We start from the raw sequence: 27,450 nt of genomic DNA on the forward strand, positions 1-27,450 counted from the left end.
TGCGGTCACTAAATGTCTGCCATTGCCCATCCACAGTCAACCCCTTAAGTATCATTCGCCAATCTATCCTAGCCAATTCACGCCTCATACCTTCAAAGTTACCCTTCTTTAAGTTCTGGACCATGGTCTCTGAATTAACTGTTTCATTCTCCATCCAAATGCAGAATTCCACCATATTATAGTCACTCTTCCCCAAGGGGCCTCGCACAACGAGATTGCTAATTAATCCTCTCTCATTACACAACACCCAGTCTAAGATGGCCTCCCCCCTAGTTGGTTCCTCGACATATTGATCTAGAAAACCATCCCTTATGCACTCCAGGAAATCCTCCTCCACCGTATTGCTTCCAGTTTGGTTAGCCCAATCTATGTGCATATTAAAGTCACCCATTAGAACTGCTGCACCTTTATTGCATGCACCCCTAATTTCCTGTTTGATGCCCTCCCCAACATCACTACTATTGTTTGGAGGTCTGTACACAACTCCCACTAACGTTTTTTGCCCTTAGGTGTTCTGCAGCTCTACCCATATAGATTCCACATCATCCAAGCTAATGTTCTTCCTAACTATTGCATTAATCTCCTCTTTAACCAGCAATGCTACCCCACCTCCTTTTCCTTTTATTCTATCCTTCCTGAATGTTGAATACCCCTGGATGTTGAGTTCCCAGCCCTGATCATCCTGGAGCCACGTCTCTGTGATCCCAATCACATCATATTTGTTAACATCTATTTGCAGTTAATTCATCCACCTTATTACGGATACTCTTTGCATTAAGACACAAAGCCTTCAGGTTTGTTTTTTTAACACCCTTTGTCCTTTTAGAATTCAGAGACAAGTATCCTGAACTTAAAGAAAGGTAACTTCGATGGTATGAGACGTGAATTGGCTAAGATAGACTGGAGAATGTTACTTAAAGGGTTGACGGTGGATAGGCAATGGCAGATATTTAAATATCACATGGATGTACTACAACAATTGTACATCCCTGTGAGGTGTAAGAATAAAAAAGGGAAGGTGGCTCAAGGGAAATTAGGGAATGTGTTAAATCCAAGAAAGAGGCATATAAATTGGCCAGAAAAAGCAGCAAACCTGAGGACTGGGAAACATTTAGAATTCAGCAGAGGAGGACTGAGGGTTTAATTAGGAGGGGAAAATAAGAGTATGAGAGTAAGCTTGCAGGGAACATAAAAACAAAAGGGAGTTAGATGTGGCTCTTACGGCCAAAGGGATTAAGGGGTATGGAGAGAAAGCAGGAATGGGGTACTGAAGTTGCATGATCAGCCATGATCATATGGAATGGTGGTGCAGGCTCGAAGGGCCGAATGGCCTACTCCTGCACCTATTTTCTATGTTTCTATGTATACAGACTTTCAAAAGGCACTTGATAAAGTAGCAGATAATAGACTTGTTAGCCAAATTGAAGACCATGGGATTAAAGGGGCAGTGGCTGTGAGGATACAAAATTGGCTAAAGGACAGAAAGCAGAGTGTGGTGGTGAACAGATGTTTTTCAAGGGAGGTTTGCAGCGGTGTCCCACAGAGGTCAGTGGTGGGACCACTGCATGCACATTATTGCTGAGGATGACCTCCCCATGCGAAGGGTTGTATTGGTCCTTGTGTTGTAATATAAAATGTGTTCAAAAATAGATGAGTTTATGATGTCGCTACACAGGAATAATTATTTCCTCATAGTCTCGAGGGTTGCATTACATTACATTTTGTTACACAAATCACAGACCTGCAGTAGCACAGCTTGGATCCTCTCCAGTTCCTTAGTTTTCTGCTCATGCTGCTGTTTCAGTTCCAAGAGTTGATCATTTTCTAATTGCACCATTTCAAGAACATGTTTCAGCTCTAGGGAGAAAAATACAGGAAACAAAATCTACATTTGTCCAAGACAAAAGTATCAAGGGAAAAATAAATACAACAAGGGAACATTCCTTTATGTAGATTGGTTTAAAGTTGAATTTAGATTATAAGGGATGGAAATTACCTAACACCCCGTATGAGGCGGTAACTTTTGCGGAAGCGCCTAAGTATGGTCAGGCACCACCAAATTCTAGCAGATGCAAACTTCTGGTTTAGTGCTCCAGGAGGGAAGTGGAGCGCTAAGTCAAACGCTACCGCTTCCCTTGGAGCGCTAAACCAGGCAGCAGGACGGTAGCGGTACAGCGCTGCAGAATGTCTGGTGCAGTTCTGCCGGGATCGGAGGCTCCTTCGCTCCCTTAAAAAGGGAAGGGCCATTGCTGCAGGTTCTGCATTAAATTGACTGCCATGCTCGCCGACAGCACCCACGATCCGCGACGACCATCTAACAGAATGCAGGGCTGATCAATTGCGGCACAACAAAATGGTGGGAAAAAAAAAAACAAAATCGCCTGACAATATAAATTTTTCACTTCCCTAAGCGACATTACCATTAAATACCACTCCCCAAGCAGCCGGCCTACCTTACAACGCCTCTTGCAGCTGCCGGTGTTGATGCCAGACGTTGCTGCAGTGGACAGAACCAAAGTTCGTATCCGCGGCGGTACCGGGGCACTGCACACCGGATGACGTCACGATATTCAGGGCACAGGAGATCGTGGCGTTGGGGGTTACTGCCACCTCAAACCTCCAAGGCAAGTTCGCGGGCATTGGTACTCTTGCTGCACCCGGTCGCAGAGCTGGTAGCGACCAGTTATCGTACCTCCGGAGGCGCTAATGGGAGGCGCAAAGGAGGCTAATTTCTCCCTCTAAGTTTATAACATTTCATCATACATGAGTTATTGACCAACAGTAAGAGGACGTGAAAGACATGTTATTTATTATTATTATTGAAATTACATGTTATTATGACATGGCAGATGCAGTATAACTTGGATAAATGTGAAGTTATCCACTTTGGTAGGAAAAACAAAGACAAAGTATTATTTAAATGGTGATAGCTTGGGAAATGTCAATGTACAAAGGGATCTGGGTGTCCTTGTACACCAGTCATTGAAAGTAAACATGCAGGTGCAGCAAGCAGTTAAGAAGGCAAATGGTATGTTGGCCTTCATTGCAAGAGGATTGGAGTACAGGTGCAAGGATGACTTTCTCCAGTTATACAGGAACTTGGTGAGACCACACCTGGAGTATTGTGTGCAGTTTTGGTCTCCTTACTTAAGAATATACTTGCCATAGGAGGGAATGTAGCGAAGGTTCACCAGACTGATTCCTGGGATGGCAGGACTGTCTTGAGGAGAGATTGGGTTGACTAGGCCTGTATTCACTAGAGTTTGGAAGAATGAGAGTGGATCTCATTGAAACGTATAAAATTCTAACGAGGTTGGACAGACTGGATGCAGGGAGGATGTTTCCCCTGGCTGGGAAGTCTAGAATAAGGGGTCACAGTCTCAGGATATGGGGTAGGAAATTTAGGACTGAGATGAGGAGAAATTTTTTCACTCAGGGTGGTGAACCTGTGGAATTCTCCACCATAGAAGGCTGTGGAGGCCAAGTCACTGAATATATTAGAGAGATCGATTTCTAGGCACAAAAGGCATCAAGGGGTATGGGGAGAAAGCAGGAATATGGGGCCCAAGTTTCCACAGGATAAAAAACGGGCGCCCCTCCGAGCTGGGCGCCCGTTTTTCACGCCTAAAACGACGCCAGAAAAAAAACACGCTATTCTCGAGCGCTTTGCAGCTCCTTGTCTGTTTGGCGCGGCGCCCAGGGGGGCGGAGCCTACACTCGCGCCGATTTTGTAAGTGGAAGGGGGCGGGTACTATTTAAATTAGTTTTTTTCCTGCCGGCAACGCTGCGCGTGCGCGTTGGAGAGTTCGCGCACGCGCAGTGTGAAGGAAACATTGGCACTCGGCCATTTTTGTAGTTCTTTGTTGCTGTTTAATTTTTGAACATTTTTTAATAAAAGCACATTGCCATCAGCACATCAGCACTGAGGCTACCCTTCCCCTCCCCACCCTCCACGGCAACAAACGGCGGTTTCCTCCCCCTCCCTCCCCTCCGCGGCGGCAACAAACCGCTGTCTCCTTCCCCTCCACGGCAACAAACCGCTCTCTTCTTCCCCTCCCTCCCCTCCACGGCAACAAACCGCTGTCTCCTTCCCCTCCCTCCCCTCCACGGCAACAAACCGCTGTCTCCTTCCCTTCCCCTCCCTCCCCTCCACGGCAACAAACCGCTCTCTTCTTCCCCTCCCTCCCCTCCACGGCAACAAACCGCTGTCTCCTTCCCCTCCCTCCCCTCCACGGCAACAAACCGCTGTCTCCTTCCCTTCCCCTCCCTCCCCTCCACGGCAACAAACCGCTCTCTTCTTCCCCTCCCTCCCCTCCACGGCAACAAACCGCTGTCTCCTTCCCCTCCCTCCCCTCCACGGCAACAAACCGCTGTCTCCTTCCCTTCCCCTCCCTCCCCTCCCCTCCGCGGCGGCAACAAACCGCTGTCTCCTTCCCCTCCACGGCAACAAACCGCTGTCTCCTTCCCCTCCCTCCCCTCCACGGCAACAAACCGCTGTCTCCTTCCCTTCCCCTCCCTCCCTTCCACGGCAACAAACGGCGGTTTCCTTCCCCACCCCCCCGCGGGAACGAACGATGCTGAAGCACTTTCACACAGGTAGGAAGATGGTTTATTTAATCTTTTCTTTGCTTATAAATGTTTATTCAGGTTGGATTTATTAGTATAATATTTGTAGAAGTATAAATAAGGATTGATTGTAGAATTTAATGTCTTCCCTTCCCCCCCCCCCCGCCACCTCGTTCTGGACGCCTAATTTGTAACCTGCGCCTGATTTTTTAATGTGCAGAGCAGGTTTTTTCAGTTCGACAAAAATCTTCACTTGCTCCATTCTAACTTAGTGTTAGAGAGGGCGAGGGGGGGAAAGAGAAGAGAGGGCAGCGGGGGGGGGGGGGGGAAAAGAGAGAGAAAGAGGAGAGAGGGCGGGGGGGGGGGAGAAAGAGAGGAGAGAGGGCGGGCGGGGGGGGTGAGAGGAGAGAGGGCGGGTGAGGAGAGAGGGCGGGGGCGGGGGTGAGAGGAGAGAGGGCGGGAGGGTGAGAGGAGAGAGGGCGGGGGGGGGGGGTGAGAGGAGAGAGGGTGGGGGCGGTGGGTGGGAAGAGAGAGGAGGGTGGGTGGGGGGGTGGAGAGAGGGCTGGGAAAGAGAGAGGGGGAAGAGAGGGGGCGGAGGAGGGCGACAGGGCTGGGAGGGGGCGGAGGAGGGCGACAGGGCTGGGAGGGGGCGGAGGAGGGCGACAGGGCTGGGAGGGGGCGGAGGAGGGCGACAGGGCTGGGAGGGGGCGGAGGAGGGCGACAGGGCTGGGAGGGGGCGGAGGAGGGCGACAGGGCTGGGAGGGGGCGGAGGAGGGCGACAGGGCTGGGAGGGGGCGGAGGAGGGCGACAGGGCTGGGAGGGGGCGGAGGAGGGCGACAGGGCTGGGAGGGGGCGGAGGAGGGCGACAGGGCTGGGAGGGGGCGGAGGAGGGCGACAGGGCTGGGAGGGGGCGGAGGAGGGCGACAGGGCTGGGAGGGGGCGGAGGAGGGCGACAGGGCTGGGAGGGGGCGGAGGAGGGCGACAGGGCTGGGAGGGGGCGGAGGAGGGCGACAGGGCTGGGAGGGGGCGGAGGAGGGCGACAGGGCTGGGAGGGGGCGGAGGAGGGCGACAGGGCTGGGAGGGGGCGGAGGAGGGCGACAGGGCTGGGAGGGGGCGGAGGAGGGCGACAGGGCTGGGAGGGGGCGGAGGAGGGCGACAGGGCTGGGAGGGGGCGGAGGAGGGCGACAGGGCTGGGAGGGGGCGGAGGAGGGCGACAGGGCTGGGAGGGGGCGGAGGAGGGCGACAGGGCTGGGAGGGGGCGGAGGAGGGCGACAGGGCTGGGAGGGGGCGGAGGAGGGCGACAGGGCTGGGAGGGGGCGGAGGAGGGCGACAGGGCTGGGAGGGGGCGGAGGAGGGCGACAGGGCTGGGAGGGGGCGGAGGAGGGCGACAGGGCTGGGAGGGGGCGGAGGAGGGCGACAGGGCTGGGAGGGGGCGGAGGAGGGCGACAGGGCTGGGAGGGGGCGGAGGAGGGCGACAGGGCTGGGAGGGGGCGGAGGAGGGCGACAGGGCTGGGAGGGGGCGGAGGAGGGCGACAGGGCTGGGAGGGGGCGGAGGAGGGCGACAGGGCTGGGAGGGGGCGGAGGAGGGCGACAGGGCTGGGAGGGGGCGGAGGAGGGCGACAGGGCTGGGAGGGGGCGGAGGAGGGCGACAGGGCTGGGAGGGGGCGGAGGAGGGCGACAGGGCTGGGAGGGGGCGGAGGAGGGCGACAGGGCTGGGAGGGGGCGGAGGAGGGCGACAGGGCTGGGAGGGGGCGGAGGAGGGCGACAGGGCTGGGAGGGGGCGGAGGAGGGCGACAGGGCTGGGAGGGGGCGGAGGAGGGCGACAGGGCTGGGAGGGGGCGGAGGAGGGCGACAGGGCTGGGAGGGGGCGGAGGAGGGCGACAGGGCTGGGAGGGGGCGGAGGAGGGCGACAGGGCTGGGAGGGGGCGGAGGAGGGCGACAGGGCTGGGAGGGGGCGGAGGAGGGCGACAGGGCTGGGAGGGGGCGGAGGAGGGCGACAGGGCTGGGAGGGGGCGGAGGAGGGCGACAGGGCTGGGAGGGGGCGGAGGAGGGCGACAGGGCTGGGAGGGGGCGGAGGAGGGCGACAGGGCTGGGAGGGGGCGGAGGAGGGCGACAGGGCTGGGAGGGGGCGGAGGAGGGCGACAGGGCTGGGAGGGGGCGGAGGAGGGCGACAGGGCTGGGAGGGGGCGGAGGAGGGCGACAGGGCTGGGAGGGGGCGGAGGAGGGCGACAGGGCTGGGAGGGGGCGGAGGAGGGCGACAGGGCTGGGAGGGGGCGGAGGAGGGCGACAGGGCTGGGAGGGGGCGGAGGAGGGCGACAGGGCTGGGAGGGGGCGGAGGAGGGCGACAGGGCTGGGAGGGGGCGGAGGAGGGCGACAGGGCTGGGAGGGGGCGGAGGAGGGCGACAGGGCTGGGAGGGGGCGGAGGAGGGCGACAGGGCTGGGAGGGGGCGGAGGAGGGCGACAGGGCTGGGAGGGGGCGGAGGAGGGCGACAGGGCTGGGAGGGGGCGGAGGAGGGCGACAGGGCTGGGAGGGGGCGGAGGAGGGCGACAGGGCTGGGAGGGGGCGGAGGAGGGCGACAGGGCTGGGAGGGGGCGGAGGAGGGCGACAGGGCTGGGAGGGGGCGGAGGAGGGCGACAGGGCTGGGAGGGGGCGGAGGAGGGCGACGGGGCTGGGAGGGGGCGGAGGAGGGCGACGGGGCTGGGAGGGGGCGGAGGAGGGAGACGGGGCTGGGAGGGGGCGGAGGAGGGCGACAGGGCTGGGAGGGGGCGGAGGAGGGCGACAGGGCTGGGAGGGGGAGGAGGAGGGCGACAGGGCTGGGAGGGGGTGGAGGAGGAGGACAGGGCTGGGAGGGGGTGGAGGAGGAGGACAGGGCTGGGAGGGGGCGGAGGAGTGCGACAGGGCTGGGAGGGGGTGGAGGAGGAGGACAGGGCTGGGAGGGGGCGGAGGAGGGCGACAGGGCTGGGAGGGGGTGGAGGAGGAGGACAGGGCTGGGAGGGGAAAAAGAGGACAGAGAGGGGGGGGTGAGAAAGAGGACAGAGAGGGGGGAAGAGGAGGAGGACAGAGAGAGGGAGGGGGGTGGGAGAGGAGGACAGAGAGGGGGTGGGGCAGAGAGATGGAGATCAGAGAGATGAGGATCTCTTGGTGGGGTGACGGGGTGGTAAAAAGAGTACAGAGAGCACAGTGGGGATGGCAGACGATCGTGATCCAATACTAAAGCTGGGTGGGGGGGCAGTGGTTTAGAACGAGAATGTGATCCAGATTGTTAAGACTGGTTGAAATCCAGAAGTCACGACACTCACTATTCACTTCATACCCAATAAACCTGTTAACAATCCTTGAGCCACACACAATGCCCCATCTATGGTGGGGAGTGGGGGTCGGGGGAAGTGAGGTCAGGAACTTGGGCGGGGTGTGGGGGGAGGGAAGAGAGAAGAGAGAAGATAATGAACTTCAAGGAGTGGGAGAAGGTCTTAACCCGTGAGAGTGAGCCCTGCCTGCTCCATGTGAGCTCTGTTCTGTCTTGAGTCGCCAGTCAGACTGACTCGAATTACACTTTGCAAAGAGAAACTGCTGGGTTTGTCTTATCCTCCAAGGGAACCAATCAGCAATCAGGACTCATCGTCAAGGGGATCCAAACAGAGCTTTAGGTGTCACAAATAAACGCATCCTTTTCGAAAACCAACCTGTCTTTTGCTTATGTATCTGTGCTCGGACGCTCTGATGCCTGTCTTCCTCATTCATCACTTCTTGTTTTGACAAGAAAAGGTGTGAATTCTTCTCACTGATCTCAGCATTTAGTTCTCCTTTCTGTGCACTCATCTCTTCAAGCAAGGCCTTCAGCTCCTATAAAACATAATTTCATGTTTTTACTATTCTGTGAAGATCTTCAAAATGTTTTTATCATATATACATTTACATTATCATTTATACTCAAAAACAGAAAATGCTGGAAACATGCAGCAGATAAATCAGTATCTGTGGAAAGAACAGACAAGTTAACATTTCGGATTTAATCATTGATCTGAAACACTGACCTTTGGTTAGCATACTGACTGTTAAAGGGGAAGGACAATCCAGAGAGAGCAAATGTCCTAATATTCAGCTTGGAAATTATTTTCTCTTAACCCATTATAAAACTTGAATAATTTTGAGGTCTTACAGCCTCTTCGCCAAAATGGATGAGTCACAGAATGGCTCTATTCACTTTAATGGAAGTTGGCATTTCCATACATGCCTGGAAGCTGATCAAGCACAGTTTGACCTGAGGAAAGCACACTATTGGCAGGGTTATGTGCACTCAGCAGGTTGAGGCTTTCCAAGGACAGATGGCTCAACATCAGCCCCCAGGCTAGTCCAAAGAAAATGGAGCTGCTCCGGAATACATGCAATGTACAACATGAATCAAAGAGCAGTTGGGGGAAGAAAGTCTCCAGGTAGCCAGAAATCAAGCAAACTTTAGAATAGTTAAAAACATGATAACACAGGACTTCCCCATTGAGGCTTTCTCAGAAGCAACAAACTAAGTCAAGCAGGTCGAAGCAGAATTTCCCATAAATAAACTTATTATATATAAACATTTTCAACAGAATACATCTTGCACTACAAATAAATGTACTGACCCGAATTTGCCGCTGCTTATCAACCACCTCTGCCTCACCATCCCAAAGAACTTCTGAAAGGCTTGCTTTCTTCTTGTCGATGTTAGTCTGAAGAAAGTGAAGCTCTTCTTTCTTCTTGCCTGAACACCTGCCCAACATCATTAAATTTTCCTGCAGTGCTGAAACCTGATGGCAAAGCAAAAAATGTCACAATTTCATTGCTGTTAATGTGCTAAGAAATTACTATTGGTCTTCAATTTAAAACTGAAATTAGTGGTATTGTAATGGAGACTGCTTTGCCTGTACCAACACTGCTTAATTTTGTGGGTTTAAAAAAAATTCATTGCAATACCAATTTTTAAAGTCAGTTTTTCTTCCATCTGTAGAATCTCCATACACCACATAGAATGCCGTGGCAGAGGAACAGGTGGCCAGCTTTCAAGTCTTTGATAATGCTTGTTTGATACTAGACACAAAGTGAATGACAGCAGCTTTTTACCATTTCAGAATATTCCAACCTGTATGCATCTTACTCAATGCCCAACAGCAGCAACCAAAACCATTATTTCTACTGCAGCAACATCTATTACCTTGATTAAACTCATCTTTGCCAAGCAAAGATGGATTACCCTTTTAACAGGATTAATTCATTCGGTGACATCTTCTGCAATTACCTCACAATTTAGGCTTTCCAATTCATTCTTTTTGTCCTGCAACAATGTTTCTGCTTCTCTCAGTGTTTCCAGGTGCTGTTTTTCTTTGGTTTCTGCAAATTGGATCTCTGCTTGTAGTTTTTCTAGACTGAACATTAAAAAGACAATTAATAAACTCTGCTATATTATAATTTACAATAGGTAAAATATAGGGCTAATAATTCGACTGACCCTGATGGGGGGACCGCAATGCAGGATCATCTCGCGCCCTTCAAAGTAACGCAGGCAGCATGCCAACTTCGTGCTGCCTACTAATTAGAATGATTGTGGCGTGCAGCCCAATGCTGAATGCGCTGCACTCTCAGCAGGGGGGCCCCCAAGTCCGAGAGAGGCTAGTACCAATTAAAGCTAGCCTGCACTTCTTAAAAGGGAGGTGCATTCTGGCTGCAGTAGGTGATTCAACTGGCGGGGAACAGAGTATGGGCAGGAAGAAGTATTAATGGCACAACAGGGGAGAGAGTATGCTCCAAGGTTCTCGAATGCAGCACTGATGGCCTTGGTGCAGAAGGCGCAGGAGGAGGAACAGAGGTCCTGTTTTTACCAGGGGCCAGAGAACCCTCCAGGCAAATTCCATACACCTGCCAACAATCTCCATCAATCACAACTCAAACCTCACATTCATAGCTTCACGTAATCCTCACACACTTAGCACTGCTGCAAGCCTCACACCCACATCTCACAGCTTGCACACACTGCCAGCTATTATACTATGACAGCACATCACCCAAACACACTGCACCATATTCACGAACACACTTTCCTCGATCTTGCAGGACAAGGTGGTTCATAACCAGAGGCAGCAGGACCTAATCAGAGGGGGACAGGTGCACCTGCATGAACTGACCCCTCATGAGAGAGTGTGCTGGAGATAATTGGAGTAACATAGAAACATAGAAAATAGGTGCAGGAGTAGGCCATTCAGCCCTTCTAGCCTGCACCGCCATTCAATGAGTTCATGGCTGAACATGAAACTTCAGTACCCCCTTCCTGCTTTCTCGCCATAACCCTTGATCCCCCGAGTAGTAAGGACTTCATCTAACTCCCTTTTGAATATATTTAGTGAATTGGCCTCAACTACTTTCTGTGGTAGAGAATTCCACAGGTTCACCACTCTCTGGGTGAAGAAGTTTCTCCTCATCTCGGTCCTAAATGGCTTACCCCTTATCCTCAGACTGTGACCCCTGGTTCTGGACTTCCCCAACATTGGGAACATTCTTCCTGCATCTAACCTGTCTAAACCCGTCAGAATTTTAAACGTTTCCATGAGGTCCCCTCTCATTCTTCTGAACTCCAGTGAATACAAGCCCAGTTGATCCAGTCTTTCTTGATAGGTCAGTCCCGCCATCCCGGGAATCAGTCTGGTGAATCTTCGCTGCACTCCCTCAATAGCAAGAATGTCCTTCCTCAAGTTAGGAGACCAAAACTGTTCGCAATACTCCAGGTGTGGCCTCACCAAGGCCCTGTACAACTGTAGCAACACCTCCCTGCCCCTGTATTCAAATCCCCTCGCTATGAAGGCCAACATGCCATTTGCTTTCTTAACCGCCTGCTGTACCTGCATGCTAACCTTCAATGACTGATGTACCATGACACCCAGGTCTCGTTGCACCTTCCCTTTTCCTAATCTGTCACCATTCAGATAATAGTCTGTCTCTCTCTTTTTACCACCAAAGTGGATAACCTCACATTTATCCACATTATACTTCATCTGCCATGCATTTGCCCACTCACCTAACCTATCCAAGTCACTCTGCAGCCCAATAGCATCCTCCTCGCAGCTCACACTGCCACCCAACTTAGTGTCATCCGCAAATTTGGAGATACTGCATTTAATCCCCTCGTCTAAATCATTAATGTACAATGTAAACAGCTGGGGCCCCAGCACAGAACCTTGCGGCACCCCACTAGTCACTGCCTGCCATTCTGAAAAGTACCCGTTTACTCCTACTCTTTGCTTCCTGTCTGACAACCAGTTCTCAATCCACGTCAGCACACTACCCCCAATCCCATGTGCTTTAACTTTGCACATTAATCTGTTGTGTGGGACCTTGTCGAAAGCCTTCTGAAAGTCCAAATATACCACATCAACTGGTTCTCCTTTGTCCACTCTACTGGAAACATCCTCAAAAAATTCCAGAAGATTTGTCAAGCATGATTTCCCTTTCACAAATCCATGCTGACTTGGACCTATCATGTCACCATTTTCCAGGTGCACTGCTATGACATCCTTAATAATTGATTCCATCATTTTACCCACAACTGAGGTCAGGCTGACCGGTCTATAATTCCCTGTTTTCTCTCTCCCTCCTTTTTTAAAAAGTGGGGTTACATTGGCTACCCTCCACTCGATAGGAACTGATCCAGAGTCAATGGAATGTTGGAAAATGACTGTCAATGCATCCGCTATTTCCAAGGCCACCTCCTTAAGTACTCTGGGATGCAGTCCATCAGGCCCTGGGGATTTATCGGCCTTCAATCCCATCAATTTCCCCAACACAATTTCCCGACTAATAAAGATTTCCCTCAGTTCCCCCTCCTTACTCGACCCTCTGACCCCTTTTATATCCGGAAGGTTGTTTGTATCCTCCTTAGTGAATACCGAACCAAAGGTCTGCCATTTCTTTGTTCCCCGTTATGACTTCCCCTGATTCTGACTGCAGGGGACCTACATTTGTCTTTACTAACCTTTTTCTCTTTACATACCTATAGAAACTTTTGCAATCCGCCTTAATGTTCTCTGCAAGTTTCTTCTCGTACTCCATTTTCCCTGCCCTAATCAAACCCTTTGTCCTCCTCTGCTGAGCTCTAAATTTCTCCCAGTCCCCGGGTTCGCTGCTATTTCTGGCCAATTTGTATGCCACTTCCTTGGCTTTAATACTATCCCTGATTTCCCTTGATAGCCACGGTTGAGCCACCTTCCCTTTTTTATTTTTACGCCAGACAGGAATGTACAATTGTTGTAGTTCATCCATGCGGTCACTAAATGTCTGCCATTGCCCATCCACAGTCAACCCCTTAAGTATCATTCGCCAATCTATCCTAGCCAATTCACGCCTCATACCTTCAAAGTTACCCTTCTTTAAGTTCTGGACCATGGTCTCTGAATTAACTGTTTCATTCTCCATCCAAATGCAGAATTCCACCATATTATGGTCACTCTTCCCCAAGGGGCCTCGCACAACGAGATTGCTAATTAATCCTCTCTCATTACACAACACCCAGTCTAAGATGGCCTCCCCCCCAGTTGGTTCCTCAACATATTGGTCTAGAAAACCATCCCTTATGCACTCCAGGAAATCCTCCTCCACCGTATTGCTTCCAGTTTGGCTAGCCCAATCTATGTGCATATTAAAGTCACCCATTATAACTGCTGCACCTTTATTGCATGCACCCCTAATTTCCTGTTTGATGCCCTCCCCAACATCCGTATTACTGTTTGGAGGTCTGTACACAACTCCTACTAACGTTTTTTGCCCTTTGGTGTTCTGCAGCTCTACCCCTATAGATTCCACATCATCCAAGCTAATGTCTTTCCTAACTATTGCATTAATCTCCTCTTTAACCAGCAATGCTACCCCACCTCCTTTTCCTTTTATTCTATCCTTCCTGAATGTTGAATACCCCTGAATGTTGAGTTCCCAGCCCTGATCATCCTGGAGCCACGTCTCCGTAATCCCAATCACATCATATTTGTTAACATCTATTTGCACAATTAATTCATCCACCTTATTGCGGATACTCCTTGCATTAAGACACAAAGCCTTCAGGCTTGTTTTTTTTTTAACACCCTTTGTCCTTTTAGAATTTTGCTGTACAGTGGCCCTTTTTGTTCTTTGCCTTGGGTTTCTCTACCCTCCACTTTTCCTCATCTCCTTTCTGTCTTTTGCTTTTGCCTCCTTTTTGTTTCCCTCTGTCTCCCTGCATTGGTTCCCATCCCCCTGCCATATTAGTTTCAATCCTCCCCAACAGCACTAGCAAACACTCCCCCTAGGACATTGGTTCCGGTCCTGCCCAGGTGCAGACCGTCCGGTTTGTACTGGTCCCACCTCCCCCATGAGTAGCAATCGCTGAGCCCGTGGCCAATACAAGATGACATTCTCATACCTAATCCTCCTCACATCCCACAATTTCTTCTGATTTACAAGGTACAGATGGTGCAAGCATGCATCTCCTGCTTCCACCCCCCTCCCCTCACTGCAACCGTACGGTTGTGCCTTTCTTTTTTCAGATAGCCAGAAATTGCAACCTGTATTTAACAGTTACTATCCACTTACCCATCAGTCATGTTTTCCATTTTCTGGGCGAGTGCCTGGAATTCTGAATCCTCTCCAGATACCTCCTTGCTAATTTCTTTCAGAATATTCTCCTGTTCAGCCTTGTGTTGTTCAAGATCTTTCAAGTCAATCTTCATTAGTCTATGAGAAAAAACATTTGCTTTATTACTACAAATGTTTTAGTTCCAAGTGAAACCTAACGAAGAATCAAATATTTTCCAAACAGTGACAACTTAGAATAGTGAAAAGGGGGTGGAGGAAGAAATATGCAGACAAATGAGGGAAATGAGTAAAAAACATAGAATAATTATTATGGAGGATTTCAACTACCCTGATATTAATTGGACAGAAGAGTTGGTAAAGGGGATAAGGGAATGGGATTCCTACAATGTATACAGGATTCCTTTCTAACCCAATATGTAAAAAGCCCAACAAGGGAGGATTCACTATTGGATCTAGTAATGGGGAATGAACCAGAGCAGATAAGAGAAGTAAAAGTAGGCGAACATCTCGGCAATAGTGACCATAATATACAGGTAATACACTTTAAAATGATAATTGAGAAGGAAATAAGGACGATGAAAACCAGGGCATGATTGTCGAAAAGCTGATTTTGAGGGGCTGAGAATAGAACTCATTGGCAAAAGACGATGTAGAACAGGAATAGAAAACATTTAAAATGGCGTTCAACAGAGCGCAGGAATATATTCCACTTAAAGGATAGAACAAACTAAACACTAATGAGACACCATGGATGAATAAAGCCACAAAGGAACAATTGAGGCTAAGGGAAGAGGCAATACATCAAATATATAGATAGCAGGGTAGTGCATGATAGGGAGAATATGAAATGATCAGGAGAGAAGACCAAAAAACAATTAGGAAGGCAAAGAGGAGCTTTGAAATTAAATCATCAAGGAACATAAAACAAAATAGTAAATTATTTTACATGCACATTAATAAAAAGAAAGGTTGGATTGGGAATAGGGCCATTAAAGGAATAGACAGGATAATACTACAGATAACGATAGAGAGATAGCAGAAATATTAAATAATAAGTTTGCTTCCGTATTTACCAGGGAGATAGAACAGGTGAACACGACATTGGATGATGAGTTTTGTAATGAGATAAGCACATTTAAAATAAAAAGGAGGGATATATTAAATAAAGTAATACAATTCAGAGGATAAAACTCCTTGAGTGAAGAAATTTCCCCTCATCTCAGTCCCAAATGGCCGAACACTTATCCTGTGACCCTTCGTTCTGGACTCTCCAGCTAGAGGAAACAGCCGCTCAGCATCTACCCGGCCAAGCCCTCTCAGTATCTTGTATGGTTCAATGAGATCACCTCTCATTCTACTAAACTCCAGAGTATAGGCCCATTCTATTCAATCGCTCCTCATTGGACAACCTCCGATTCAAAAACACAATTTCTAAAGTTGCGGATGACACCAAATTGGGGGGGGGGGGGGGGGAAGAGAAGGGGAAAGGAGAGAATAGTCAATACTGAGGAGGACTGCAACACATTAATAAACTTGCAGAATGGGCATATAATTGGCAAATTAAGTTCAGCACAGATAAATGTGAGGTATTACATTTTGGTAGGAAGATTAGGGAGGTCACTTATTACTTGGAGGGTGAGAGTCTAGGTGGGGTAGAGGAACAAAGGGACCTTGGCAGTACAAATACATACATCACTAAAAGTTGCGACACAGGTTAGCAAGGCCGTAAGCACTAGGGTTTATTTCTAGAGGTATACAATTGAAAAGTAGTGAAGTTATGCTAAACCTGTATCGAACCTTGGTTAGGCAACGCTTGGAGTACTGCGTACAGTCTGGTCACCATATTATAAAAAGGATATAGAGACACTGGAGGGGGTGCAGTGAGGATTTACAAGGATGATACCAGAAATGCGAGGGTATGCATATCAGGAAAGGATGAACAGGCTGGGTATCTTTTCTCTTGAAAAAAGGCTAACGGGTGACCTAATAGAGATTTTTAAAATTATGAAAGGTTTTGATAGAGTGGTTACAGAGAAAATGTTTCCACTTGTGGGGAATCGAATTGCATAACTAGAGGCCATCAATATAAAATAAGTCACCAAGAAATCCAATAGGGAATTCAGAAGAAACTTCTTTACCCAAAGAGTGTGGAATGTGGAACTCGCTACCACAGGGAGCGGTTGAAGCAAATAGTATAGATGCATTTAAGGGGAGGCTAGACAAGCATGTGGAGAAGGGAATAGAGGGTTATGCTGATAGATTTAGGAAAGACATGAGGAGGCTCGAGTGGAGCATGGACTGGTTGGGCCGAATGGCCTGTTTTTGCACCGTATATCTTATGTAACTTCAAATACTACTAGAAGAGGGCAGGTGTAGCAGATGTGACGAAGAATGCCATCTACATTGCACACATGATGCTCCTGGACTCTTCTGATAAACAGTAAATCCCAATAGTTTCTCAATCAAAACTCTCCTAGAGGACTATAATACTGACTAGAATCTTGTGAAATATCCGTGAGGACAGTGGGGAATAATGATTATGCTCGAGTGTCTCATTTGTAAGTTTATGAAGATGATCAGAAAATGAAGGAATTCAAAAGGAATCTAAATGACTTGGAGCATATAGTCTGTCTTTAATACACTATGGAAAAAAAAAATACTTGTAGAAACCTGTATTCCATCATTATGGGCATAGCATATTAGATACACCAACATGCTGCATTAGCCAGCTATATGAATCCATTAAAATGTTGTAAAGTCATTTAGCTGACCATTCGCCATTCAGAGTTATCAACACTGCTTAATCTGAACCTTCCCAAACGTTAGAATCATAGGGCTCAAAATTGCCCAGGAGCTGCTCTGTATTTTTGAGCAACTTGATTTTTCTGGAGTATCTTAAAAATCCCCATTTTGCACATTCAATTTGCGCCAGTGTAAGTTAGGACTTTTATCGTTTAGTTTAGGTTTTTTTTCCCCCAAAAGGGGGCGTTACCAGCCACCTATGCCCATTTTGGCCACTTTGGACAGCTATTGGTTCCTCCAAACTAACTTAGGCCAGCATATGTGGCCGCTTGTGAAAACCCTTGTGGAAAGTTAAGAAATCAGCGCAGGGAGATACATCGGAGGCAAGCAGAACTTAATGACTTGTTAAAGAATGTGAATAGGATCAAACAGCTACACAGGACATCATATGACAAACTTCGCAAAGTTAATTTAGTATACAACAGAAGCATTCATGGAAGTTTAAACTACAAAATAAAAGTAGTAAAGAGACAAAACATATTTATATAATTTTTTCAAAATATCCAAATAAAAAATAGAAGTACCTCCTGCTCGTAATTCTTATGTTCTTATGTTCTCCCAGCCGCCTAAGCTCACCCACCATCAGCCTGCCCTTTACCAACAACCCTACCTCCCGGGGTCGGGGATCAGACCCTCCAGGATCAGAACAGTACCTGGGGTCAGAGATCGATATGTCTGGGGATCAGATCTTCCCCAGAGGTCGGGGATCGGAACCCCTACCCTCATGGGGTCGGTGATCGAACACACCTGCGGTTCAGAATTTCCCCCCGGGATAAACCCCCCCCCCCCCATCCCCGCTGCCCCGGCTTGGGTCTCGCACCAACCTGCTTGTTGTAGCCTTCTAGCCCGGGAAGGCAGCGGGCCAGCCTGTGCAGGAGGCCACTCGGCCTGGGATAGGGGCAGGATGCAACGGGAGCCACGCTGCAGCACGCAGAGGCTGGGGAGCTACTGCGCATGCACGCACACTCCAACGCGCATGTGGAGAGCTGGTGGCATTGTTTCTGGCGCAGAGCCCTAGCTCCGCCCCCAATCTACTGGCCATGCCGCACCAAGCCCCGGGAGAGGCAACACAGCGGCCAGAATCGAGGGATATTTTTTCGGCGCCCTTTTCAGCCCACAAAGTCGGCGCATCTCTGGTGAGTGCGCCGAAAAAAGGGCTGGGCCAATTTTGAGCCCATAGAATAGTTACAGCACAGAAGGAGACCATTCGGCCTGTTGAGCCCGTGCCGGCTCTCTGCAAGAGTACTCCAGCTAGTACCACTCCTCCTGCCTTTTCCCCGTAGCTGTGCAAATTTTTTTCCTTCGGGTACTTATCAAATTCCCTTTTGAAAGCCACGATTGAATCTGTCTCCACCATTCTTTCAGGCAGTGCATTCCAGGTCCTAACCACTCGCTGTGTAAAAAAACAATTTTCCTCGTGTCGCCTTTGATTCTTTTGTCAATCACCTTAAATCTGTGTCCTCTGGTTCTCGACCCTTTCGTCAACGGGAGCAGTTTCTCTCTATCTCTATGTTTTGGACACCAGAACGATTAAATTGGCTCCTCCTGCATTTAATGGCTCAAGGTGAATGATCCAGCTGGGCTCTATGCTGGAATAAGGCAACTCAAGTTTAAAGCGCTCAGCTTTTGGCTAATAGAATCTGCTGGATCATTCATTACTGCTGGGGTATCATGTAACCAGTTTAAATTATTAAAAGCTGTGTTTAGTTCACTTCAGCTTGGAACTCTGTTCATTACCTGAGTTGCTGGTCAGCCTTAACTAGTTCAACTGCAGTCTCCTGTGCTCTTTGCTCCAACTCTTCTGCATCTTTCTCAGTGTCTGCCAAGTGTTTCCTGGCATCATCATACTGCTGGACAATTTCTTTTGTCTGCCAAACGATAAAACACATTAAAAAAATCTGAACCTGCGCAACTTTGTAAAGTAAACAACAGAAACGCTGTTATAAACTTTAATAGTCAGATTCTCAAAAATTTGATTTAGATGTCTAAAAGGCAAATAAATAATTTAGAGTTAAAGTAAAAACAATTTAGAAGCAAAACAAAATAAACAGTACATATGTAATCAGTTACATAAAATTTTACAGCACAGAAACAGGCCATTGAGCTCAACACGGAAAGAGGCCATTTCGGCCCATTGTGTCCGCGTCGGCTGACCAATAGCTATCCAGCCTAATCCTACTTTCCAGCTCTTGGTCCGTAGCCCTGTAGGTTACAGCACAATGGGCCCAAGTTTCCACATGATTTGCGCCCGATTTTTAGGAGCAACTGGTGGAGAACGGAGAAATCGCAATTCTCCACATTTTTAGGAGCAACTGGTGGAGAACGGAGAAATCGCAATTCTCCACATTTTTTTTCCTGCAGTTCTAGTCAGTTAGAACAGTTCCACTTTGGAACAGAATTTTTTCTTCAAAAGGGGGCGTGTCCGGCCACTGATGCCTGATTTCAAAGTTTCCACAGTGAAAATGTACTCCAAACTAACTTAGAATGGAGCAAGTAAAGATTTTTGTAGAACTGAAAAAACCTTGTCTACACATTAAAAAATCAGGCGGTTACAAATTAGGCGTCCAGAACGAGGTGGGGGGGGAGGAAGGGAAGTCATTAAATTCTATAATAAATCCTTATTTATACTTCTACAAATATTATACAAATAAATCCAACCTGAATAAACATTTATAAGCAAAGAAAAGATTAAATAAACCATCTTCCTACCTGTGTGAAAGTGCTTCAGCCAGGGAGAATGCTGCAGGTGTTCGTTCCTGCGGGGTGGGGGGGGGAGGGAGGAGAAAGCCGTTCGTTCCCGCGGGCGGGGGGGGGGGCGGAGGAGAGAGAGGAGAAAGCCGTTCGTTCCCGCGGGCGGGGGGGGGGGGGGGGGAAGGAGGAGAAAGCCGTTCGTTCCCGCGGGGGGGGGGGGGGGGGGAAGGAGAAAGCCGTTTGTTCCCACTGGGGGGGTGGGGGAGGAGGCAGCCGTTTGTTCCCGACGGCGGGTGGGGAGGGGGAGGGAAACGGCTTCTCACTGCTGCAGGAAGCCTCAGTGCTGATGGCAATGTGCTTTTATTAAAAAATGTTCAAAAATTAAACAGCTACAAAGAACTACAAAAATGGCCGAGTGCCAATGTTTCCTTCACACTGCGCGTGCGTGAACGCTCCAACGCGCACGCGCAGCTTTGCCGGCAGGAAAAAAAATAATTTAAATGGTACCCGCCCCCTCCCACTTACAAAATCGGCGCGAGTGTAGGCTCCGCCCCCCTGGGCGCCGCGCCAAACAGACAAGGAGCTGCAGGGCGCTCCAGAAATGCGCCTTTTCTTTCCGGCGCCGTTTTAGGCGCGAAAAACGGCCGCCCAGCTCGGAGGGGCACCCGTTTTTTATCGTGTGGAAACTTGGGCCCTTTAAGTGCACATCCAAGTATTTGCAAAAATATGGTGAGGGTTTCTGCCTCTACCATCCTTTCAGGCAGTGAGTTCCAGACCCTCACCACCCTCTGGGTGGTGAAGACATTTCCCCTCGTATCTCCTTTAAACCTCCCCCCAATTATTTTAAATCTATGCCACTATTATGCTCCATAACTTCTGCTAACAGGGTTTTTATGCTAGGTTGATTTTTGTTGTTAATAATAGCATCAGTATTAAAAAAAATTAAAATGGATGCAGTAATTGTATCAATTAAATGTGATTAAATCCAAGATTAAACAAGGTTAAAATTTTTTCATTGAGAGAATAATCGCAATTGAGTTTTTAAAAAATATCGGATGACACCCTAAATTAGTTCACATGAATACAACTAACTATCTCCCTTCGTTGCGAGTACCTTTGAGAGGTTAATTTACAAGTCTATGCTACCAGTGGGGAGCTTCAGCAACCAGCAGCACATTAGAAATTTGAGTGTGTGCTGCTCAAATTTCTGTTATGCCCCACTGGTGGCACAGACTCGTTAAATTATTCCTGACACACCTTTCTTTTTGTTCAGTATCGCAGTAAAAGTAAAGCTTTGGGTTTCACAACTTTAATATCCTTAGTAAGTAAGAGATACCAGGGATAATTTTCTAAGTGCTCGCTGCGGGGAACTCTGACTGCCACAATAGAATCTTTCAATATGCATTAGCAGTGAGCATGATTCCCCACCACCAGAGTGTATTCAGAGAATTACACCAACTGTCTTTTCAAGAACAGAGCACATTTTACACACCCCCTACCAACTTCAACACTGCATTTCTCTCACTCAGAGTTCTACATTGTGTTGGCTATTTCAACACCCCCGACCGTGGTCAGAAATGAGAATGTTTCTCTCCGTACGACTCAAACTTGCGTTCCATCAAAATGAAGTATTTTAACTTTCAATTGAGATGAAACAATGGGGTAGAAACTGCGGTCGGAGGCTTCCCACGGGCGGAGGCTTCCGACCTGCAAAAAATTCTACAATTTTACCTGGTGGCCCGGGAGGTTCGTAGATTCGCAATCCTGTGCCTCTCCAGGTACCCGCGGGGAGAGGCCCAAGTATCCCAGGGGCGCATGCAGTTTGCAAGCGCCCGTGGGATCACGTGAGCCTGCCCAACCAATAAAAGAAGGAAATCTTCATTCGTACTTATGGGGTTTCAGTTTGTACGGAAACCCCATAAGTATGAATGGGAATCACTTAAAAAAAAATACATGAATACATGAAATTAAAAAAAACATTACATATTTAAAATTAACATGCCATTTAATTAAATATTTTAAACAAAATTTTAATTTTTTTTGAATTAAAAAATGCTTTAATGGGGCAAAAAACAAACATACCTTATTGGACAGGGTTTTTAAATGTATAAATGAGTGGTAACATTTTATTTTTCTATTTAAAATAATACTCTTACGCTGGTAAGAGCAGGCCGTATGCTGGCTTTTACCAGGCGTAAGAAATTCAAGAGCATTTGCTGGGCAGAAATTGGGCAAATAGCCCAACTCTTCGCCCGCGAATGCCCATTTCTTTCAGATTCGTACGACCTGTCAAGAGGATTCTTGACAGATTGTAAGTTCTGGGTTTCAGTGCATGCGCAGTGCATGTCTAAACCCAGAACTTGCGGGGCGCCTATGGGCGCGTGCGCATCTTGTACACACCCGTAGGGGCCACAAATTTAGCCCCATTAGATTTAAGCTAACCAAGGAAAAATTACAATATAAATTACATTTTTAAATTACAAATACTGGGTTTCTAAATATAACAGGACTTTCAGAACCTGAAGACGCAACAATATACTTGGCAAGGCGTTCATTTTCTAATCCACAAGAAATGATGCATTTTGGTCAGGATGTTGCTTTAACAGGTATACTATCCAACAACTTAGATGTCTCTTATCACAGTACCAATGGTTGTGGTCCTGCTGAAAGCTAAACTATCTCAGTCCCCCTCAGCTAAAGAAATACATGTTGACCCCTTCGTGTGAAGTGTTTGTAAGCATTATTGGTAACTTGGAGTATATACTCAAAACTGGAAACAGACTTGCCTTTTCCCTTATACTTTTGAGATCTACCTCAGCCTCCATTAATAGTCTGTCTGCTTCTCGCAGCTCTGCCCTCCGTTTTGCGAGCGTCATCTCCACACATTCAATTTCATCAACAACATCATCGTGTCTTTTTAGGGATTTTTCCACCTCCAGTTCATTTATGAGCAGATCTATATGTCCATCTAAAAAGTCTCTGCAAAAAAGAAGTGACCACAACTTTTTAAATGCAATGTAGTTATTTCTCAATCAAATACTATGAATAAGAACTAATGTATATCTTCATTACTTTGCTAATGCTGTATTTATCCTTCTGGATAAACACATCCTGAATGAAAGCAGTTTAACCAGAAAGCAATGGTAATGATAGAAAATCAAAATGTATATACAACTTAACACACAGTAACCCTGAACGATAAAGGGATAAGGGGAGCGGGCGGGGAAGTGGAGCCGAGTCCATGATCAGATCAGCCATGATCTTATTGAATGGCGGAGCAGGCTCGAGGGGCCATATGGCCAACTCCTGTTCCTATTTCTTATGTTCTTATAACCCATATTCTACAATATTATAACGCTGCATCTATATATAGACCACAATAATTCATGAAGTTAACTTGGCTAAAGTTGTATTTTGATGTTGATCCAACAGACTGATACATGGTATAACATTCACAGAGATGGTACAATTTCTTATACCACAGGATTTTCAGAAGCAGTGTGTTTGGCTCAAGAGTGATACAACCTTCTATTCAAAGCAGAAATGACGTAAATGTTTCTGAGTTTGTGGATATTCTGCAAAAGTTACAGCAGGCGATCAGGAGAACGCCCATGGAAATTCAACCCCATAATGTTCAGCATTTAAAATCAATGAAATTGTGACATTTGTATTATAGGAATTTCCCCAATTGCATTCACTTTGAAGACTAATTTACAGAATAGTGTTTGTATAATTCTGAAGACTTTGGGCTAGAAATTCGATCACGCCCAAAAATGGAGGCACGGGGGCAGAGCAAGCACTGCCACACCTATTCATATGATCAGGGACCACATGAACTCAATATAATGAGTCTGGCTGCACTGAATGTAACTTCCATAATGTATATTTAGTCTCTCTAAGCACCCCTTCAACCATTTGGTATGATTTGAAATGTTCTCAAAAATAATAAACAATTTCCATGAATCTTAAGAATTAACCCTGTTATTTCTGATATGCAACAGATCTGAGGCTACTGCAGAGCACTGGCAATAATACAGAACCTTCCCTTCAGGTGAATTATGTTTCTTACTTTTGGTTGCTGCGCTTATGGACCACCTTGTGCAATTCCTCAACTTCATGTTCCAGCTCTTCTCTCTCCTGCAACAGTTCATGGATGTTGTGGTGAAGTTGTTCTATCTGCTCATGATACCTATCTATGGATGCAGTGGTTCTCTGATCTTCACGTTTATGGGTTCTCAAATGTGCTATAATGTCTTCTAATCTACTGACTTCATTCTCCTGAAAGACAAATGACAATTCCAGATGTAAAATGTAGTAGTGTCATGCACATAGAATTTTAAATGTGTTAAATTTAGGTGATGGAATGCCAATAATATTGCTACAAAGTTCTGCCATTTATATATTATATCAGCAATTTGTCTGCACAAGGCTTTTGATCTGTATGGCTGAAGAACAGCTTTGGAAATGGTGTGCTACGCAGCACAGGTGTGAAAAGTCTTACCAGGTCATGATGCTCCAGTACATTGCAGTGTAGAACACCAACAGGAATAAGAGGGATGGTAAAGCTGGCAGGAGGAGGTCCGTAAACAACTTGTGTTCCAGGTGGTGGAGGTCCATAGATAATTGTGCCCGGAGAGTCAGGTCTAACATTGGCTGCTGCTGCAGGAGGGGGTCCATATACCACTGTACCTTGTGGCACAGGAGTACCGTCAGGGTACATGGTATAAATAACTGATTTGGGTGGGGCGATAAATGGTTGCCTGGGCATGCCACTTTCATCACTCTCAGTCCCACTATCTTCACCATCACCTGTAAATGACAAAGGACTTATCTTACAACCATACAAAATTGCTATAAAGCATCTAATCCATTATTTTCTGTATCTAGACCGTACCCGTCACACATGATAAAACGAATTATTTCCATAAAGATGTAACAGTCATCGTTATAAATGTTTGGACATCTGATATTTGCAAAATCTAGATGGGAAAATACAGTTTTAGTCTTTCGAAAAAAACCACACCAACTTGAACAATTAACAATGTTTTAGCTACTTTTCTTATGGTTCTTCCTGGGTTACGCATCTTTCTTTAATACCAGTCGTAAAAAGATACTTTCATAATTAAATATCTTCAATCAATAGAGCTAACCCTTCCCCCTCCCATACCTCTTTGGTTAGGAGTCCTGTGTGAGGAACGTCTGATTGGGGTGTAAACCCAATAACCTCCAGGGCCTGGTGGTATATATTCCTCCTTGCCTCCTCTTCTAGGAATCGATCCCCGACTTGGAGATGGTGGAACTTGATATTGGGAGCTTAATCCAGAGTCTTTTGTGTGACTATTTTGAGACAGCAGGCTTGCTGGCTAAAATAAAAAGGTGGGACAAAAACTCAATGCAGTAACATCACTGAAATATTGGATCGGTTATATTCTAAGTCAACATACAGAGTCTAACTATATCTATGCAAACCGACAGTTCCAGAAAATCAATGTTAATTAGTAAATTGAAAAATTTCTCATTGTCAATTCAGCACTAAATACCATTAAAGGATTAGTCTGATCTTAAAGTCATGGAGATCACTATGGAACCGTAAAGATAACATTAGGTTTTAGTTAGTTGGACAACTGTGTTTCAGATTTTGGGCATGGTAACTTGCTCATTTGTAGCCAGTGATGAGGTAAATATGATTGCACTCACATACAAAGCTAGAATACTTTACAAGGTAACATGATTGCAGTCACATAAAACTACAATAAACAACTTGCATTTATATAGCTCCTTTAACATAGTAAACATCCCAAACTGCTTCACAGGAGCGTTATAAAACAAAATTTGACACCGAGCCACTCAAGGAGAAATTAGGACAGTTGACAAAAAGCTTGGTCAAAGAAATAGGTTTTAAGGATCACCTTAAAGGAGGAAAGAGAGGTAGAAAGACAGAGAGGTTTAGGGAAGAAATTCCAGAGTTTAGAGTCTAGGCAGCTAAAGGCATAGCCACCAATGATTGAGCGATTAAAATCAGGGATGCTCAAGAGTCCAGAATTAGAGGGGGGTTATGGGACTGAAGGAGATAGGGAGGGGATAGGCCATGGATGGATTTGGAAAGGAGGATGAGAATTTTTAAATCAAGGCGTTGCTTAACCAGGAGCCAACGTAGGTCAGCGAGAACGGGGATAATGGGTGAACAGGACTTGGTGCGAGTTAGGACATGGGTAGCAGAGTTTTCGATGACCTCAAATTTACATAGGGTTGAACCTGGGAGGCCAGCCAGAAGTGCATTGGAATAGTCAAGTATAGAGCTTACAAGCTGGCATGACTTCATTCACATATAAAACTATCCCTTATAATGCTGTGATTTTCATACACAATACCCAAAATACATAAGTCTTTTAAAATGGAGAACAATCTCTAGATGAATGTGTTCATCTGGGGTGAGCAGGAAATTCAGAAAATAGAGGCCACATACGGCTAGTAACAAACCCAATTAGAAATTAAATTCTTTCAACTCACTGATGCGGCATATACTAAAATCATGAAAATTGCACCGATGACAAGCAAAAAGCATTGATAGATTTGTATATTTCTTACTTTTGGTGAAGGTGGCACAAAGTACCAGTATCCCCTTCTCTTAAATGGATCAGTCATGCTGGTAATGTAGTCACTCTGATTGCCAAGGGCATTCTTGAGAGCACTGATTTCATTGATCAAGTCTTCCATCTCACCTAAATTACCTGAAAGACAAATAAAAACACCTACTGGTAAACGGTACTGAGCTGAACTGAAAGGAGCCATCAGTGGGCTGTCCTTCTGGCTGCAGGAGTTGTGGAGTTTGGGAGACCTTAGTTTGGAGCAGGAAATTGGAGGGAATTTGTATCCCAGAAAAATGAACTGTATTCAATTACTTACAAACAATTGTTTGACAAATTATTACATAGTGCACTCAAATGACATCAATAATATATTAATAACATTGAATATATTGATAAATGATGGCACTGCAATGTAATCTTGAAAACAAAAGCACAATCGAGGGGGGAGGGGGGGGGGGGAAGATGGGGGAGGGTCCAGGAGCGGAGCAGGAGTCGGTCGAGTCCGGGGCGGGGGAGTGGGAGTTGAGTTGGGTCCTGGGGGGCGGGGGGGAAGTCGAGTCGGGTCCGGGGGGGGGGGGGGGTTGAGAGAGCCAGCTGAAGGGAGGAAGCAGGAGCTGGGCATGGGAGGTGTAGCCTGATCCACGCCGCCCCAGTGAGCCCATTCGGCCAGGACTAGGGGCTGCGTTCTTCGGGCCCCTCCCACAGTTTTGGGCGCCTGGAGCTACTGCACATGCGCGCCCACTGTAGCGCCTGTGCAGAGGTCCCGCCACTATTTTCAGCGCAGGGACCTGGCTCCGCCCCCCCACAGCTTGTGCTGCGCCGCGCCCAGCTCCAGAGGACCTGCAGGGAGCCGGAGAATCTGTAATTATTTTTTAGGCGCGAAAAATGGACGTCCAGGTCGGGGCTGCGCCGTTCTTGGCGCGGCCCGAAACTTGGGCCCATAGTGGTAGAATCTTTTGAACTGATACACAATTTGCGTCTTACCCTCTCTGGTATGATCCAGATGATCCTGAAGGTGTTTCACATCTGCCCGTTGACGATTTAGAGCTCGGTTTAGTCTATCAATTTCTAGCCGTTGGGCATTTACAGTATTTGCTCCAAAATCAACTGTTTGAATTTCATCCAGAATCTAAAATGGGAATCAAAAGCCATGAATACACAAATTACATATGGGTTAGAATACTATTATAATTGTGGCACACAAATAACCTA

At 47.3% G+C, this 27,450-nt stretch overlaps 1 protein-coding gene across 6 annotated transcripts in view; it reads right to left on the reverse strand.

The window, feature by feature from the left end:
- cntrl (centriolin) overlaps positions 1 to 27,450 on the reverse strand; it is a 149,356-nt gene that overhangs the window by 36,652 nt on the left and 85,254 nt on the right. For all 6 annotated transcript variants that reach the window (XM_070862591.1, XM_070862588.1, XM_070862590.1 and 3 more), the window contains 12 exons: positions 27,223 to 27,367; positions 26,237 to 26,379; positions 24,816 to 25,011; positions 24,150 to 24,457; positions 23,718 to 23,926; positions 22,435 to 22,627; positions 18,695 to 18,825; positions 14,153 to 14,293; positions 9,840 to 9,966; positions 9,187 to 9,351; positions 8,251 to 8,410; positions 1,742 to 1,857 (listed from right to left, as the gene is read on the reverse strand). In XM_070862591.1, the coding sequence (XP_070718692.1) occupies positions 1,742 to 1,857; positions 8,251 to 8,410; positions 9,187 to 9,351; positions 9,840 to 9,966; positions 14,153 to 14,293; positions 18,695 to 18,825; positions 22,435 to 22,627; positions 23,718 to 23,926; positions 24,150 to 24,457; positions 24,816 to 25,011; positions 26,237 to 26,379; positions 27,223 to 27,367 (2,034 nt within the window). The remainder of the gene's footprint in view (positions 1 to 1,741; positions 1,858 to 8,250; positions 8,411 to 9,186; positions 9,352 to 9,839; positions 9,967 to 14,152; positions 14,294 to 18,694; positions 18,826 to 22,434; positions 22,628 to 23,717; positions 23,927 to 24,149; positions 24,458 to 24,815; positions 25,012 to 26,236; positions 26,380 to 27,222; positions 27,368 to 27,450) is intronic.

Source organism: Pristiophorus japonicus, chromosome 20 (genome assembly GCF_044704955.1).
Source record: "Pristiophorus japonicus isolate sPriJap1 chromosome 20, sPriJap1.hap1, whole genome shotgun sequence".
Classification (NCBI taxonomy): Eukaryota; Metazoa; Chordata; class Chondrichthyes; family Pristiophoridae; genus Pristiophorus; species Pristiophorus japonicus.